The 15,000-nt window shown below is 33.0% G+C and overlaps 3 protein-coding genes across 5 annotated transcripts in view; 1 reads left to right on the top strand and 2 right to left on the bottom strand.

Annotated features, from left to right (window-relative positions):
• LOC125034520 (vesicle transport protein GOT1B-like) overlaps positions 1 to 1,935 on the top strand; it is a 16,780-nt gene extending 14,845 nt beyond the window's left edge. For both annotated transcript variants that reach the window (XM_047626364.1, XM_047626365.1), the window contains one exon: positions 1,333 to 1,935. In XM_047626364.1, coding sequence (XP_047482320.1) covers positions 1,333 to 1,374 — 42 coding nt within the window. In that variant the 3' untranslated portion in view covers positions 1,375 to 1,935. The remainder of the gene's footprint in view (positions 1 to 1,332) is intronic.
• A 1,947-nt stretch (positions 1,936 to 3,882) lies between these two features.
• On the bottom strand, positions 3,883 to 8,442 carry LOC125034521 (protein bcn92-like). The gene is made up of 3 exons (XM_047626366.1): positions 8,287 to 8,442; positions 5,049 to 5,169; positions 3,883 to 4,622 (listed from the first exon to the last, which is right to left on the bottom strand). The coding sequence occupies exons 1-3, from the start codon at positions 8,370 to 8,372 to the stop codon at positions 4,572 to 4,574; spliced, it is 258 nt and encodes an 85-aa protein (XP_047482322.1). The 5' UTR covers positions 8,373 to 8,442; the 3' UTR covers positions 3,883 to 4,571.
• A 972-nt stretch (positions 8,443 to 9,414) lies between these two features.
• Positions 9,415 to 14,216, bottom strand: LOC125034742 (probable phenylalanine--tRNA ligase, mitochondrial). 2 transcript variants are annotated; one of them, XM_047626682.1, is made up of 9 exons: positions 14,140 to 14,216; positions 12,904 to 13,020; positions 12,425 to 12,754; positions 11,729 to 11,860; positions 11,249 to 11,408; positions 10,805 to 10,936; positions 10,325 to 10,485; positions 10,031 to 10,153; positions 9,415 to 9,824 (listed from the first exon to the last, which is right to left on the bottom strand). In XM_047626682.1, the coding sequence occupies exons 2-9, from the start codon at positions 13,009 to 13,011 to the stop codon at positions 9,657 to 9,659; spliced, it is 1,314 nt and encodes a 437-aa protein (XP_047482638.1). In that variant the 5' UTR covers positions 13,012 to 13,020; positions 14,140 to 14,216; the 3' UTR covers positions 9,415 to 9,656. The 2 variants fall into 2 exon arrangements, with proteins under 2 accessions (XP_047482638.1, XP_047482639.1); XM_047626683.1 differs by having other exon boundaries at positions 12,904 to 13,016; positions 14,140 to 14,157.
• Between the last annotated feature and the right edge of the window lie 784 nt (positions 14,217 to 15,000).

Here is a 15,000-nt window from a genome sequence, read left to right as displayed (position 1 = left end):
GGAACATTCCGACTTTTGTTCATTGGAATTTTTAAACCTTCATTAATAAGTATTTTTACATAAATTTGTTTGCATAATTTTAGCTTTGTATGGGGTCCTATTTAAAATTCTGTTTGTGGCCCAATTTACAACTTTTTACAACATTTATAAATACACTTAAATCTCCCCTCACCATTTTAGGCATCTCTCTCTTTATGACAAATTTGAAGGGAAGTTCATTAACTAACAAGATGTTTCTCGAACTTCTCTCAGTCACATAAAATGCCAAATCTTAACTTCCATAAAGCACTTTAGGTGATATTTCCTGTAGTTTTGCTTCTTTACTGTAAGTTAAATCAGATGGCTTTTTTTTTTTTCTGTTTTATATATAATTTTAATATGAGTCTGCCACATGATAGAAATTTGTTTTTTTCATGGTATGTTTTTGCATCCACAGTTTAGATGAAGGAAAATAGGTACTGTATTTATCAGAATATAAGCTGCTGTCTCTTCTAAGCTCTTGTACAAGTTTCTACAGAACTTTATATTGATAATTTCTGTCTTCCCCTCTCTTTTAGATCAAAATACCATATAGAAAGTTTATATATTTTTGCATATATGTTTCATATGGTTTTATTCAAAATATTTGTCAAGGTTGTATAAGTATTTGAAATCTGACAAAAAAAAGAGAAAAAAGTATGGGTCTGAAAAGAGCAGAAACAGCTATTCAAACTCTTTATTATTATTGAATATTATTGAAGCATAAAGTCAGCAGCTGTAACTGGGTGATGGTGGTGGTGGGTGAAATGCATGTTGAATTTCATCATTTTATTGTATGGTGTATCCCTGCATTTTGGAAGGTTTCAATGCAAGGCTTATATTCTACTAAATATGGTATGTAAATAAATAAAATTAATTTAGACATGGCTTTATAGTCACAATTCTTTAATGACAAGAAACCTGTGGAAAATTGTATTGGAAAGTATCTCCTTAGTCTGGATAAATCTTGTATTTATAATATATGTAATATGTATAATATATATATATATATATATATATATATATATATATATATATATATATATAAAATGTAGATATAATGTATATAATGGGAAAGTGAGCATGTTATGTTACCCTTTCCAGTGTATTTATTAATAGTTTGATAAATGCCTATTATGCATATAGATTACAAAGTTATATATTCTCATTTAAATGGATCTCTAAAATTTGATGTTACCTCACAATAAATCTGTCTTTAATTAATAACAAAGAGCTAATTAGTAACAAACTCGCAAGTTCCTTCTTCCTTTACTCTTTCTAAACACACAGTAATACCATTTTTACTCTTTCCAGTTTGTTGATCGAATAGGAGGGGACTCCAAAATGAATGTATGACGAGGAGAAAATGAAGAATTGTAAGAATCTTGATATTACAAAGCCAGTGACTGCAGTGTTAGAAGAGGAAAGATAACCAAAAGTGTGCCAAGACCCAAACATGAGAGGAATTTGAGAGAATGTGTGTGAATTAAGGGACGGTGTAAGGAACATATTTGACAGGAAAAAACAACAACCCTTAAAGGACGTAAAATCTAATTATGAAAATGGCGTTTCTAAAACAAGGGTAAAATAAAACATTGCTCTAATGGGTGCACTTATTAGTTAGCATTCATTTCTTAGCCTGCTGATATACACAGCTCACCAAGAATTTCATATAGATATGTATATCAGCTTGGTTTCAGAAATATAGGTGAAGATTTATCTTATGTTTTATAATATGACGAGTTTAAGTTGCTTTTGCCAGAATCCCTGAAGTTCATTTTTTCTTTCAGATTTCCATTTTTGTATAAATATTTTATGATTGAACTTCTGAAGCCTTTTGTCTTTATTGTAGCTGGTAAGATTTAGTAAATCTTTTCTGTCAATATTTATAAAGTATGAAATACGAAGTAAGAATTACTTGTTTCTATCATTATATTCCTCTAGTAGAGAAGACAAAGTTCCCGCTTGCTAACAAAATTTAGTATTTCTGAATTTACTGTGGTATAGAAAAGGGAGGAGGGTTAGCCTGCTGTAAATGAGAAACTATTGACCATTTTGATATACTAGGACGCTTCACATTTCATCTAGAACCGACTCCTTTGAGGAAGTTAGTTGGTGGTTTTTATGAAGTAATCATTAGTATTCATACACATTACATTGAATTTCATTCACAACAGTACCATGTCTTTATGACCTATGAATTCATGTCGCACCTTCTGTGTGACCATCATCCACTTTCGTATTGCCAGAATTTGCTACTTGTCAGAATAGTTGATGGAAAACAAAATAGAAGACTGGTAGTTCAGTGTATAGGCATAGATGGCAAACTCTTATTTAAAGGCAACTGTTTCTATACAACCATGCTCTGATGCACAAAATAAGTATAGAAGCAGCAGGAAAAAAAGAAAAAAATCTGCGTATATACATTGTGTTAGAATACAAGATCACACACAGTTATCCGAGTTCATCATTGCAAGGTTGTAACAAGCAATTTTTATAGTCCTGTAAGTATACCGCGTTCATACATGTTTTGTACTTGCTCTTAATATTGTTAAATATCTTCGTGGAAGCAATCACAAAAAGAAAATACCTACAGAGTATTTATTTTCAAGATGTGTTCCATCAAACATGATATGGATATTAATTTTGTTTATTGTGATGTTTGAGTTTTTATGCAAAGGAATTATTATTTTGTAGGAGGCTGGACTTTCATTGTATTCAGAAATTCACTTACAAAAGGAGAAACTTGTAGGAAAACAAATGGTTTGATATAATGTGGACAATGACTTCATGTATATATACTTATAATTGTTAAGTTTTTTTTTTTTTTCTTTTCTTTTTATATTTTGGGAAGAATGACCATGATGTATATAGATGCTAGTTTGAAATAGCAATGGGGCTTTTTTTTTTAGTAACAATGGTAATGTGCTCCTGCTTGCTAAAATTAAAATCTTGTGATAATTGCATGGCATAATTAAGGACTGCCTCTAGGTTAACCACTGAGATTATGTACAGTATTTATTTTCTGAGCCATACTACAAGTGTACAAATCTTAACATGTTCAAGAATATTGTGTATGTAATTTAGCAGCTTCTTATTTCTGGAAATAAACATGTTACATTAAAAAATATTTCTTAATCATCTGTTAATCATTCTGCTCAATTCAATACTTAATCACCTTTTATGCTCAATTTCTGGAATGCAAAATTCACTTGACTTTTCTCTATTTTCTTTTAACTAGTTCATTTTGCAATAGACTGGCAAAGTTAATAAATAGATAATGCAAGTAAATCAGTGTACTTTTGTCTAATTTGATTCAGCTTTTAAATGGGAGACAAGACACTAATAGCAATGATTACTATTCAAGCTAGCAATTTGTATGACTTCTTCTAAAAGTTTAGATATCGGTCAATGCCAATTTGCCAGTCTACCCCACGTTACTGTACAGACAAGATATAAGACGTGAAGGAAACCACACTTCCAAATTAGAAATGACTGGAAGCTTTTATTTAATTTTAGGTCTTATCTCATGAATATAGTTTTAACATCTCTAATATTTATTACATACAGTAGCATCAGTGCAATATAACCTTCTTGGAAACATACCTTTGAATACAGTGTTAAGTTCATATTAAAACATCATTTTCACTACATATTGAATTTTTGATTATCATTCTGTATACTGTAGTTTTGAACAAAAAACTTGCCTCAAAAATAACCTTACATTTCATTGGAACCTGGCCACCTAAAGAAAGAGATAAGAGCATGGAACAACCACAAAGAAATTTATATTTTTGTATCTATCATAAATTACCATTATTCTTCTATGTTATGATCTACTGTGAATAGGTAATGAAATAGCAATGTGATGAAAATTTATATTATATACATTTATTTATATCCAAAATCAAGAAACGGAACATATACTTGTATAAAACTTCAACAATACAGTTTTATTTTCAGGGAAGAAATAAATAACAATTATTCAGTGCATTGACAAAAGCAAAGCTTAAATTAGTCTACTTAAAAGAATTGCTATGTACATTTTGGTGAAAAATCATAGAAAGTACTTTTTATTTTATACATGTGATTTTCACCATCCAGCTTGGATACCTGCCTCTTCAGAAAGGCACAGTGAGCATATACTGCATTAGAACATGCATTTAAAGTGTACATTTACTTTGGGATGACTGTTTAATTATAAGGCCTGTTAAAAGTTTTCATATGATTTCTAGAAAATAAAGATGTATTCTAAATACTGCTTATGAATTGTATACAAAAAGAAAAAAAAAAAAAAAGGGGGGAAAGACAAGGTGACTAATAAATATATTAGGTAGCATATCTTGAGCCTTTTCCTTAAACTTCACTCTGCTTAAAGGGACACCAACCGCACATTTTCTTTATCTGTTTATTATAATAGAGTTTGTATCAGTACATTGACAAAAAAAAATTACTTTTGTATAAAACAAATAATGGTGAGTAATTTCCTATTCTTATCTTTAACAACCTGAAAAACAAATAAAAAAACGTAATTTTCCGTTTTGTGTTGCATGCTACTTTTCGATTACAAGATTTGGGGGGGTGTAAAGGTGACCAATTACAACCTGGAATAGAAGAGAAAAAAAAAGGGTGTTAACATTTTCATATGAAAAAGAAAAACATGAAAATATATATATACACACAACACAAAATATTGCAACTGGAGAGGACAGGTATCTCATCAGAAAATTCATATAGGCTCTCAAACTGCCCAAGACCTATTCCCGTGAAAGCAGTGTGACTATATAATGCAAAAGTGAGTAATTTCCAATAAAACACTATGAATAAAAGGACCAGCATGGCTGCCTTATATACTAGAGGATATTAATTATAATCTTGATATTTGTACTGAAAGCCATATTACAAAAAAAAAAAAAATGAAATGTGCTTTCCATGATCAGCTATCCAACATAATTATTTAAAGGCAGACTGGAGAGCCCTTTCTATAAAATACATAAACTGGTCTAGATGCCTAGGACATGGTAACTTACTTGTCTCCTTATCATGTCTAAAGATTCTCTAGCCCCTTGTATTTCTCTCTGTTGGTCGGCTTCGTTGGTAATATTTTTGCCAATTTTAAATCCATCTCGAACTCTCCTAAGAGCATATTCTCTGAAAAGAAAACACACCATCCAGAACATTTGAAGAACATTTTGATTATATTGCCAAATATATTTTTGTTTATTTTTGTGTAAGTAAAGATATTCAACCACCTTTATTATAGCCCTAACCTGTGACATCGAAGAAGAAGAAGAAGAGGAAGAGAGAAAAAAAAAAAAATAATAATCTTAACCTGTGACATCGAAGAAGAAGAAGAAGAAGAAGAAGAAGAAGAGGAGGAGGAAGGAGGAAGGAGGAAGGAGGAAGGAGGAAGGAGGAAGGAGGAAGGAGGAAGGAGGAAGGAGGAAGGAGGAAGGAGGAAGGAGGAAGGAGGAAGGAGGAAGGAGGAAGGAGGAAGGAGGAAGGAGGAAGGAGGAAGGAGGAAGGAGGAAGGAGGAAGGAGGAAGGAGGAAGGAGGAAGGAGGAAGGAGGAAGGAGGAAGGAGGAAGGAGATAGAGTTAGAGGAAGAGAAGAAATAATAATAATAATAATAACAGAAACTCCTAATCCAGTCCTCACAATACATGTAAGACTAGACAGTTATAAGAAACAGTTGAGAATAATATGAGATGCATAAAAATGAATCAATTAATAAGAAAATAGCCAATGACTATCCATAGTGAATATCAAAATGTTACTCTTTCCAGATGAATGAAAAACACGAGAGCTTTGAGAAACTGAGTACAATAACTAACTTTAAGGATTACACAAGCAGAGCTTTGAGGTTTGTTTTTTTAAGGCCTTCCTTGGATTGTTTTAAGGGGTAGTGTCTTCACACACTTACTCTCTGAAACACTAGCAGTACTTCTTTACAATACTGGATACTTTAGCTTGGTACCCAGCTGCCTTCTGTGTAATCATTTTTTCAAAATGTCTTTTGTTATTTATTCATCAACCCCATAATGAGGCCAGCAAACTCAAATAGGAAACACAAGGAAGATGGTAAATCAGACACAAAGTAGAGAGAAAAGTTACTGTCCTTCCTTTGTCATGCTCAAATCATAACTAATAAATGAATTTTTGACTTCCTCATACATTCTGTTCCATAACTAAATAACTAGAACCTCAAGCTGTACTCTTCTATTTCTTTCCACTTCTGCTAAAGGGGTGGGTATGAAATTCAACATGAAGATTCAGTGGGTGGTGTTGTCTGCTAAACCTTTATGATGAGCACTGTATTTATAAGCATAAAGCTGGGCTTCTTACATCCATTACTATATCTATGTGTAAACCACTGGTGCAGACCTATTCAATTCTTTACCCTTTAGAATATATGTAAAATACACACTTTCCAACCAAGTATCAAAGTTCTCCAACCAGGCACCTAGTTGAAAGATTTTGAACTTTACAAAAAAAAAATTGTGCATACTTACAAGGTGTGTATATGAAATAAGAAGTAAGGTGCTAAGAGTACAAAATCTCTTCCTTTGGAAAGGCTAAGAGTTGTCTTCAATTAAAAGGAGTCACTTCTCATGTAAACAAAAGGCAATGAATGCTAGCCTTACGTCTCATTTTCACTTTGAGAAGCACAAATTTTTCCACTGAAAAAATATTTTTGGGGTGCAAGATGCAAAATATTCCATAAGGGTGAATCTAAATTTCAAAAAAATACAGCATATCTGTCATTGGGCCTTTCCATATTGCCTGTTGGCACTCCAGCTATGGCCAACTTAGTTCTCCCACATTTATCCAACAAAATCAATGTAAACTCCAAATCAACTGCTCATCATATAGGGTACTAGTCAATAATTCTTACCAGACTTATGGAGGTTTCCTGAACTCTAACAGAGCACACAGGGATTGCTTGATAATACTCCACTGTTGGGTTGTAATTCAAACTTTGGGCCTATAGACACAGCAACTTTCAAATGGATCAGTATAGGCCATAATATAATCAGGGGGGGCAGTTTCTAACAGTCTGTGTGCTGCAGAATAATGCAGCATGACAAAAGGGGTCCACATCCCTTGCAGTAGTTATGGATTGTTAAGAAAAAGAAAAGAAAAAAAAGAAAAAACTAAGAAAATTACTCATGGTAATGGGATGTGGCAACTAACTACCGGCCACACCCCCTTCTCAAACCTAGTCAGCTGTGAGGGGTGTAGCCACTGAATATCCATGGTTTTCATTAGCTCATGATATTCACGTGCTTCATTGCAAACTTTCCATTTGTCTTTCAAACAGCACACTGATATATAATTCTGAATGACTTTTACTTGATCTTCTTCCTCTGTTGTGGGTGCCCACTTCTGGCCCTGTTTCTGGTGGATCCAATTGCTTGGTGTTGCTGGATCCACAGAGTAAAGGCTGGCTTCAAAATACCTAATCTTACTGATATTTCAGCTCTTGATAGTCCCTCGGAGTGAAGCTTAATTATGATGCTACGAATGGTCTATGAGATCTCCATTGCTAACATTGCCATGATATGAGTCCGTAGCCACATCAACTCCAAAACACGATTCAAATGGGCTTAAAACTAATAATTACCAACCTTTCTGAATCAACTCCTAGCAATTGTTTTGGTTTTACCTATTCCCAAATACAGATACTTTTTTTTTAAGGGAGTGTAAGTTACCAATTCTACCTTTTTTGTAACACTCTCCAGAATCGATGTTGAGAAAGCTTTCTAAAGCCGACATAAAGAATTAATCTAGATATGAAATGATGTGAGTACATAATTTTCCTTAAATGACTATTCCAATACCAGTGACACGAATACTCCACTCTCATAACTCATTTTCCACAGTATAATAGCAATTCTGCAATCAAATTTTAACAGAATACAAAGAAAAAAATATAATCAGAAAGGCAGACACGTTTCCACTTATTAGGAAAATCCTGATCCTACCCATGGCATCACGCAAGATCTCACCCGAAAGTACACGCAACATTCCAGCCATTAAGAGAAAAATCATGAAATCTTCATATAACAGAATACTGAGAAAAAAAGAAAAAAAAAAAAACATAATCAGAAAGGCAGACACGTTTCCACTTACAAGGAAAATCCTGATCTTTTCCCATGTCATCACGCAAGATCTCACCCGAAAGAACACGCAACATTCCACCCATTAGGAGAAAAATCACGAAATCTTCCCCATACTTAAAAGGGCATCTTTAACTCATATAATCACCTGTAATTATAAGCAGGGAACTTCATGCTCTCTCTCATTAGCGATTTATAAAGGGAGAGAATTTCGCGTCTTCCTCCGCCGGCCATCGTGTTGTTTACCTCTAACGTTCGAACGCCGCCGCTTGACTTCGCCTTCGTCTTCGGGGTGTTTTACGTGTTATTGGGCATGATTTGAATTGATTTAGATAAAATCCGTCTTTTTGTTTTCATTGGGGATGTCGTTTCTTAATTTGCTTTTAACTAATACGGTTTTAAAAAAATTGTGTTAGTTATTATAATGCGAATCGATGATGATTCGGGAAACGAATGGAATGATTCTCCAACGTTATATCACGCCTCATGTTGCGTCATTTGCGGCTTATTGGAAAAGATTAGAGAAATGACAGTAATACAAATGCTAATTTTAAAAACCACAAAAGCATGTAGTCTGCATAACTACCAAGCTAATATGGGCAAGTTAGCTCTGACTAGCCCAAATTACCCTAACTTGAGAATACGGATCATTGGAACCACGTTTTCTCAGTAAATAGTAATAATAATAATAAAACATTTTCCCTTCACTTGCTAACTTTGAAACAACCCCCAGGGGACACTTCGAGTTCTTAATCAAATGAAAAAGCTAAAACTTCGCCCCCCAAAAATTGCAAAAATTAAGTTAGTAATTATATCCACATTTCACACACATACACACAAAAGTTCTATAACAAAACAAACCAATACACAAATGGAAAGAATAAAGAAAAAAAAAAAAAATAATAACATACAAAAGAATATGTCCACTCTCCCTCTTTATTTAATGTAAAGATGCCAACTGAAACCAGACTTGTAAAAGGATGTGTTAGACAGGTATCAGGTATATGAGCCTAGTTCTTTCACCACAAAAACACTTGAAAGAATAATACAGGCGCAACCATAAAATAAAGTATCAGTGTGAGGGTTAACATCCCTTTTAGTATCTGAGAATATCATATATTCTTACTTTACAAAAATTTCGAGTACTCCCAGTTTTTTTTCTCAAAGCTGAGCACAGCTTGATATTATCACTGAGTGTTGACTGTCTGTGGTCTGTTTGTTCTTAAGTGAATATGTTTGTAAACAGATTTTAAGGGTTTATGAACAAAAATGCCAATTGTATTTGATAACAAATTATTTATTTACATACCATATATACATAAATTTCTACAAAGATGCATATCCATCTTGAAAAAAAATCTCAAAATCTCTACAAAAGAGAAAGCACACATGGATTCAAGGAAGTCAAATAGGTATCTGATACTTAGACAAACAATAAAAAATTCATAATGGACATCTATTCACTCCTGAAATTCTTGCCAGAGGATAATTTTACTCTCTTTCTTTGATGAACTACAGTTATCTCATTACCACATTTAGAGATTCTGAAGCAGTCTTTTCTATCTCTTTGTGTATAACATTGACTTCTTCCTGAGTGAGAGTCCGCTCCATGTGCCGATATACTATTCGGTAACAGTGGGAGGTCAGTTTCTTTTTTGGGTGAGTGAAATTATCAATGAGGGTAACCTGAAAGTGCAAATAAATATGAGAGTAATTTCTTAATAATACTTCACTTATATAGACTTTAGTAAAATCATGAAATATAACACCTATATCATTACATTCTAATATTAATGCAAGACTATTAATGTGAACACATTCTTTTTTAACCTTGTTCTATTTTACAGTACAAACTTGTGCATCCTTTCAGCAGTCACTAAATGATGTCTCACCTGCTCTACAGTGCTGCCACCAATGTTCCTTACAAGATCATAAAAGTCGGAAGGTTCATATGCTCCATCTCTAGGAAGCCAAAAACTGATGTCATTGATACACTGTGGATATTGACTCACAGTCTAAAAAAAAGAAGATAGGAATTAAAAGCAATAAATATTATGTTACAGACATGAATGACAAAATTATATCAATTAACCAATAAATATTATGTTACAAACATGAATCACACAATTATATCAATTAACCAATCTATTAAATTTACTTTACATTTTGTGTAAGAAAGGATGTACCTTATATTTAATATTTGTGGATGAATCCTCAAATTTAAACTGTGACAGGAACCCAGAATCTGATGACCAGAACAACCTAATATCTGGGATGTCATAAAGCTTCATGGCCCATCGCTCCAGTCCGAGGCCAAACGCCCAGCCAACTTTGTCTATCACCCCAGCTACAAGGAGAAAATGCATTAGACTGACTAAGCAACAACAATAACAAAAAATAATAATAACTTTATAGAACATACATCTAAGTCATTCATGGAGGCCAACGTAGTTTTCCAAAAGCTTTACAAACATATATTAGAAAATATTTTAGTATTTTGTATATTAACAATACAGTACTAACTACATTTGTTCTTATAATGTTGTACTTTGGCAGATCAAATTTCAAAATAATTCTAAAGAAGTTCACCTTTTCTCAGATTTGCCAGTATATAAATATCAGAAAAATTATATATAAGACAAAAAATTACAAGAAGTTAGACTAACCATTTACTAGAATTTCCTGTTCAATCACACCACAACCAAGAAGCTCTACCCAGTCATCATTTAGTTTAACCTCGAGTTCCCAAGATGGATGAGTAAATGGAAAGTAGGCATCTACCCATCTCATTTCAGCATCTGAAATAGGAGGCCAGCACATGTACTTTTAGTCAAATAAAGTTCTGTATACATTACTTTGTTTTTAATATTCAATAATGTCTTGTAATCTTAACAAGAGTATTTTATACTGTATTTTCATCAATGCAGAGCTAATCATTAAGATATTTACAGAAGTAACATTATAGAATAAGTAATTACACTTGTTATCATTTCCACTATCTTATTACATGTTATAACCCATTCATATAACATATTTTCTGAGATGAAGCAAACTTCAAACTTCTAATACAGAGCATACATAATTAGGATATAAAAAGAACATAGTCATACCTTTGCCAAACAGAGTCATTGCCAGACCCTCAAGGCAACCTTTTAAATCTGCCTCTAGAAGCTTCACAGCCTCTAGATTGTGCACTCCCTGTTGGGTTTCTGAACGTTCTGTATTTTCAAAGAGTTGAAAATCATCCATGTTTTGGTGACTTCCAAAAAGCTGCAAATAAATAATGGCCTTTGAGATACAACTTCATCAACAAATGATTCTGAGGAACACTGATGAGATAAGAATAAACTTATTGAAGTTTAATGTTCTACTGTTCCTTTATTAGTTCAATACAAAATACATTTTACCCGATATCTAGATACATCATAGAAACCAGAAAGACGTTTAATCTTGCAGAAGTTTTAATACTGAATTTTAATCGAATACTTCCATTAAGGGAAGCAAACACAATATGAAATCTTCAAGAGCCAAAGGGTAAACATAAACCAATTTAAATAAAACATCTCAGGTGTTTGATTTTAGCTATTTACCTCACTCTTTGTGGTTAACCTCACACCCTCTACTTGATGGAACACTGGATAGTGTGATGCATCAATTTCATCTCTTCTGTAAACATCACCCATAACCAAGAAGTTATCAAATCCCATACTAATCAATTCATTCTGAAATTATGAAAAATACATTTAAATGAGGTGTCATCATTAATCAAGAGATTCTTTCATATATCTCTCATTACAAAGAAGAGAAAAATGTCTATATCAAGAGAAAAATGTCTATATCAATGTGTTATCCCATGTTAAACATCACAAGTTAGCAAGATAAAGAGAAGACGAAGAAGAAGAAGAAGAAGAAGAAGAAGAAGAAGAAGAAGAAGAAGAAGAAGAAGAAGAAGAAGAAGAAGAAGAAGAAGAAGAAAGAAGAAGAAAAAGAAGAAGAAAAAGAAAAAGAAAAAGAAAAAGAAAAAGAAAAAGAAAAAGAAAAAGAAAAAGAAAAAGAAAAAGAAAAAGAAAAAGAAAAAGAAAAAGAAAAAGAAAAAGAAAAAGAAAAAGAAAAAGAAAAAGAAAAAGAAAAAGAAAAAGAAAAAGAAAAAGAAAAAGAAAAAGAAAAAGAAAAAGAAAAAGAAAAAGAAAAAGAAAAAGAAAAAGAAAGAAGAAGAAGAAGAAGAAGAAGAAGAAGAAGAAGAAGAAGAAGAAGAAACTTCATCTGTGGTTTCTCTGTGACCTTACCTGATGGGCACTTGTGTGGGCACGCAGGAGAAAATCCTTATTAACATAGTAATTATCACTCTTTTTCCTACTAACATGATCTTTGGGGATCAAAAGTGAGTCAAAATTTTGATGAGGAGTGACAATAGGTTGTAATCTATTGTGGATGGAAAAGAGAGGATTTCCCCTGGGACTCAAGTATCGTGAATACATAAACTTGGTTATTCTTTGGGAAATATGGTTCAAGGGATGGTGCTTTTGGAGATGAAGATTCCTGCCAAGGTGTGACAGGATTCTGGGTGTCACATTTGTCATTTCATCTGCATCATATGTCTTTTCTCCAATTTGTACCTGTAAGAATTCAGTATATTTTAAAACACTTGCATGTTTTACAAATGTTATAAAACTGCTATATATATCTATAAATGATTGTAGAGCTATAGTTTATATTCACATTTATATCCCTAACAAAGATATTAATTGAGAGAGAAAATACTTACTTTTCCTGATGAGATTTGTGCTGTTGTTGAGTTTAGCCTTATGAATGCTGGAAACCATGGCTTTTGCAATGGTTTTAACAGGAGTAATCTTGAACACTGAAGAACCATTATACCTGTCTTCAAAAAAAAAAAAGAAATGAGAAGAGAGAAATTAAATCAATAAAACACTCAGCCACATGTATCACCAACTATATTTTTATAATTATAAGACTACAAAGCTCCGCCAATATTCACTGAATCATCTATCTACCTGGTTCAGCAAGTTAATCTGACACATCAAATTTTATTTCCTCTGGGTTTCCAACCTTTTATATGGAGTTTTTCTGGTAACTCTTGTGCTACACATGAAATTCATGAAGAAATATTAACTGCTTCTATGGATTTTTGTTGTTTTTTGTTTGTAACTACACTCCCTATTTGCCAAATAACTGTCGACATTCAGGCAAAAGCCAACAAAAACTGTATCACCTATATTTTCACTGGACATAACTTGTGAGTCTCCTGGAGATCAATTTTCAAACAGGCAAACAGTCCAAGCTCTATCTTGCTACAAGTTTTGGTGTAAAGGATTGTTTGCCTTCATCTGAGTGCAAAATGCGACCATCCATTTGGAATTAAGATTATATGTACTTTCGTACTTTTAACACAGCATATGTTATCAAGAGAAAATATCCTGTTTTAAAAGTCACTTCACATACCCTCTAAACAACTGCCCTTCTATTTTGTAAATCAATATTAAACATGCACTCTCTTTAAGAGGGTGGTTCTGTCAACCAACTTTGATATAATACGAGATACTGAGAATGCATCAATGCAAGTGTATTGCTTTGGTGAATTCTAAGTCCACACAATATCAAATACATCTCAAGTACTAAAATACGTTTGTAGTGATATAATCAGTGGCAAACCGTAACAAAAGTGTGTATCTTTTCGCAAGAAAATATATACCAGCTTCTCATTATACACTTTCTCTGAATCAACGAAACAGCCTTCCATTTATCTCTTAATAACAAGTATATTAAGATTTAATAGGCAGGATGTACTGTACATGAGCTATTGCCGGTTTCAGTAAAAGAACGTCAATGTTTTTACATAACTGACCATAATGATGCTCATATAATTCACTTAAAACTCCTAGTCCATGGTAAAAACTACAATAACAAGATATTATAAGTCTCACATCCTCACATAAGAACATACATATTGTGTATGACGTTATTCAATCCGTATTTTTACCTTCGAGGTTGAATCGGCGTATTGAGACAGCGAAATGTTAGGTTCGGGTTTAAAACTGAATTGCCGAACTATGGCTCGGTTTCCTTTGTCTCTTATAATTCCTTTTGTGGAAAGGGACATAATTTTTTGAATTTCTAATTTATCTGAAAGGTACTCAGTACTGTTTTTTTTAATCATATAATCAAGCTCAGTATTATAATAATCATATCAGGAACAAAACGTTTTTCTATATCATTAATATTTTTAACCTATGAAAACGAAAGAAACATCCACTTCCTCTTTATGTTTGTGATCGTGTATATATATATATATATATATATATATATATATATATATATATATGTATGTTACGTATGTATGTATGTATGTATGTATGTATGTATGTATGTATGTATGTATGTATGTATGTATGTATGTATGTATGTATGTGTGTGTGTGTGTGTGTGTGTGTGTGTGTGTGTGTAAGTGTGCATGTGTATGTGTAAGTGTGTATGTGTGTGTGTGTGTGTGTGCATGTGTGTGTGTGTGTGTGTGCATGTGTATGTGTGTGTATGTGTGCATGTGTATGTGTGTGTGTGTGTGTGTGTGTGTGTGTGTGTGTGTGTGTGTGTGTGTGTGTGTGTGTGTGTGTGTGTGTGTGTGTGTGTGTGTGTGTGTGTGTGTGTGTGTGTGTGTGTGTGTGTGACTTTCTCGATAACAGTCTCTTCTTTTTAATCCTTCTAAATATATTTTTCACTTAGGGTTTGGTTCCTGAGCCATGTTGCTCTCATGCAATCTCTTATGCTAATTCCTAGCATCAACGTTTCCATATCCTCTCCCTTCTCTTGGTTGTAGCCCATGTTTCTGACCCACGTGTCATAG

The sequence above is a fragment of the Penaeus chinensis genome, chromosome 18 (assembly GCF_019202785.1).
Source record: "Penaeus chinensis breed Huanghai No. 1 chromosome 18, ASM1920278v2, whole genome shotgun sequence".
Taxonomy (NCBI): Eukaryota; Metazoa; Arthropoda; class Malacostraca; order Decapoda; family Penaeidae; genus Penaeus; species Penaeus chinensis.
This window is presented reverse-complemented; position numbering and strand designations above follow the sequence as displayed.

Coding starts and splice junctions, on each gene's coding strand:
- LOC125034521 (XM_047626366.1), bottom strand. CDS start 8,372: ATGGCCGGCGGAGGAAGACGCGAAATTCTCTCCCTTTATAAATCGCTA. Junction 5,170..8,286: donor TTCCCTGCTTATAATTACAG/GTGATTATATGA, acceptor TTTTCTTTTCAG/AGAATATGCTCTTAGGAGAG. Junction 4,623..5,048: donor TAGACATGATAAGGAGACAA/GTAAGTTACCAT, acceptor CTTCTATTCCAG/GTTGTAATTGGTCACCTTTA.
- LOC125034742 (XM_047626682.1), bottom strand. CDS start 13,011: ATGGTTCTTCAGTGTTCAAGATTACTCCTGTTAAAACCATTGCAAAAG. Junction 10,154..10,324: donor CCACAAATATTAAATATAAG/GTACATCCTTTC, acceptor TCTTTTTTTTAG/ACTGTGAGTCAATATCCACA. Junction 9,825..10,030: donor GTGGCAGCACTGTAGAGCAG/GTGAGACATCAT, acceptor TTGCACTTTCAG/GTTACCCTCATTGATAATTT.